At 34.0% G+C, this 2,573-nt stretch overlaps 1 protein-coding gene across 2 annotated transcripts in view; it reads left to right on the plus strand.

The window, feature by feature from the left end:
* Positions 1 to 2,573, plus strand: part of flot2a (flotillin 2a) — a 31,638-nt gene that overhangs the window by 6,781 nt on the left and 22,284 nt on the right. Inside the window, exon 2 of one of the 2 annotated variants that reach the window (XM_016471274.1) lies at positions 1,051 to 1,132. In XM_016471274.1, coding sequence (XP_016326760.1) covers positions 1,051 to 1,132 — 82 coding nt within the window. Of the gene's footprint in view, positions 1 to 1,050; positions 1,133 to 2,573 lie in introns of those variants that run through there. The other variant, XM_016471275.1, reaches the window with a different exon arrangement.

Below are 2,573 nucleotides of genomic sequence, written 5' to 3' on the forward strand. Positions count from 1 at the left end.
ATATTAAGCCTAATAAATAATTGACCTCAAAAAGGGAATTCGTGAGCAATAACTGCTTCACTTTTTCATATCATATTATATTATATTAAGTTATATTATATTATAAAGAATTGAACTGTTCTGCATAAGATTTTTAAAAATTATTTTTGTATTTTTTGTATTAAATGGCAATGGCAATGGCAAATTTATTTATATAGTACCATTAATTACAACCCATGGTTGTCCAATGTGCTTTACAACAAAATAAAAAATGAAAACACAAAAACACTTTTACTTAAAAATACACAAAGTATAATAAAAAACAATAAAATGTAAGGCACGAAAGTCTTAATACAGATTATAAGCCTTGTCAAACAAATACGTTTTTAAGATAGATTTAAATGTATTTTTTAATAGAATTTCTTGGTAACAGCAATGTTAAAAATGTTTTCTCAGGTAACCTAAAATGTGCATCATTTAGTTACATCAAGGGTCAAATCAAATATAAATAGCACATAAAAGTTGAAAGTTACACACTTTTTGTGTGTATGTGCTGTACAGCTCTGGTATAAAGAAAGTTTTTGCCAAAATGTCTGCCCAATAGGGAAAAGTTCTCTGATCTCTGAACTTTTCATTGTTATTAAATTAATTTTTGAGAATTGACAATTCATTTTGTTTGTTTTTTCTCTCCTCCTTTTTTTGTGATTCGTTGCTGTATGTAACTGGGGGCTTTAAAGTTATTTGGGAAAATTTAAATTTGACAGTTATTTCTGTCTGGCACCTGAACAAAGTGTTAAAAGTGTATATCCGGGTGTCACCACCGTTACATGGTGAAAGTGGTGACTTACCAATAACTTGTGAAATGGGCTGAATTAGATTTTTACAATGGAAAAATATGGTTTGATTTTTTTTTAAGACAATTTAAAATGAATATTTATTAACAAAGTATCCGCTTTAATGTTAGATTGCCATTCTAGAATACCACAAATGATTGAAAGCATGTTTGAGTTTAAAAGAGAGATTAGTGTGGAATGTGTATTTGTGCTAAATATGCCGTGTTTATTTTCTCAGGTGGCTGCTGTGGCTCTGATGAGAAGAGCTATACAGTGGGCGGCTGGGCCTGGGCATGGTGGCTTATCACCGATATACAGAAGTAAGAATGTTTATTCATCACATTCACTCCTGCTATTGTGTTTACTGGCTCTCAACATAAATCATTCTCCCACTGACTGAATGACTCTATTCTCTATATATGTATATTTCAGTTCCTCGAGTGGGCATTAGGACCATTTTAGAGACGTGTCATGGCATGCTCATATTTGTCTGGCTAGACTATTTAAACTTGTGAATATAATATGTCTACTTTAAAGAAACTCCAGAGTGCACACACCTATGCCTATCGTTTTCTTCCCAAAATATAAAAGACATTGATTGTAACTAAAATAACTCTGTTTACTATCCAAAAAGGAAATCGCGTATCTGCTGAGCACGCTTCCTTTCAGTGATATAGGCTTCAGCTTAGACAGCTTTCAGACCTGAAACACAAACATTGTCTAATATATCAGTACCCCCCCCCTCACCTTCACATGAACTCACTTCATTGAGGACCTAAGTATCCAAGGCTAGTGTTTGGAAAAGTAAACAGAATTAACAATACTAGAGTGTTGACCAATGTTCCCTCTAAGCTGCTCGCGTGCGCGGCTGCGCAGAAGAAATAATGTGCCGCGCACTAGGGATGGGCGTATCGATCCGAAGTATCGATATATATCGATACTGAAACAAAAAATATCGATACTAAGGTGTGTTTTATTTACCAGTGATTTTGTTTATTTAGCAAAAAAAAAAAAATGCGTACAATATGCATTGAATTGGACGAATAACCTTTATTAGCGAGGAATTGTGTAGGATAGAACTATTTTCCTGCTCATCTGAACACGCATGCCTTGAAAAATATCGGTATCGTATCGAAAACAAAATAAGTGGTATCGCCCATCCCTACCGCGCATACGCATAAATGAGTTGGGAAAGCCATTTGCGAAAGCGAATGAGTTGCAATGCTCGGGTAAACCACTATAGAGTTGATATCGCTATAGAGTTAGAACCGGTGAAGCCGTTATGTACCGAAGCTTTGTAAACAAAACGAATGGTTCAAAAACGTAAATATATAAAAGTGCAGAGAGCAATGTTATTCATTTGCCGCTTCTGCGCCGTCGTTACTAAGCAACGGGGTAAACAGCTGCTGGCTTGATGACGCAAACGAACCGCGGTTCGGATCTCAGTTTAAATGCTTCAGTTTGTTTTGATATTATATTATGTTAGGCCTATAAACCTAATAAATAATTGACCTTGTTTTTTAATGGAGTCTCTTATGCTCATCGAGGATGTAGACCTTTTTATTTGATCGAAAATACAGAAAAAAACAGTAATATTGTGAAACATTTTTGCAATTTCTAATATTGGTTTCCTATTTTAATATTCTTTAAAATATAATTTATTCACGTGAAGCAAAGCTGAATTTTCAACATCATTACTCCAGTATAAAGTGTCACATGATCCTTCAGAAATCATTCTAATATGCTGATTTATTATCAGTA

This window comes from Sinocyclocheilus anshuiensis, unplaced genomic scaffold (genome assembly GCF_001515605.1).
Source record: "Sinocyclocheilus anshuiensis isolate Anshui unplaced genomic scaffold, SAMN03320099.WGS_v1.1 scaffold344, whole genome shotgun sequence".
Classification (NCBI taxonomy): domain Eukaryota; kingdom Metazoa; phylum Chordata; class Actinopteri; order Cypriniformes; family Cyprinidae; genus Sinocyclocheilus; species Sinocyclocheilus anshuiensis.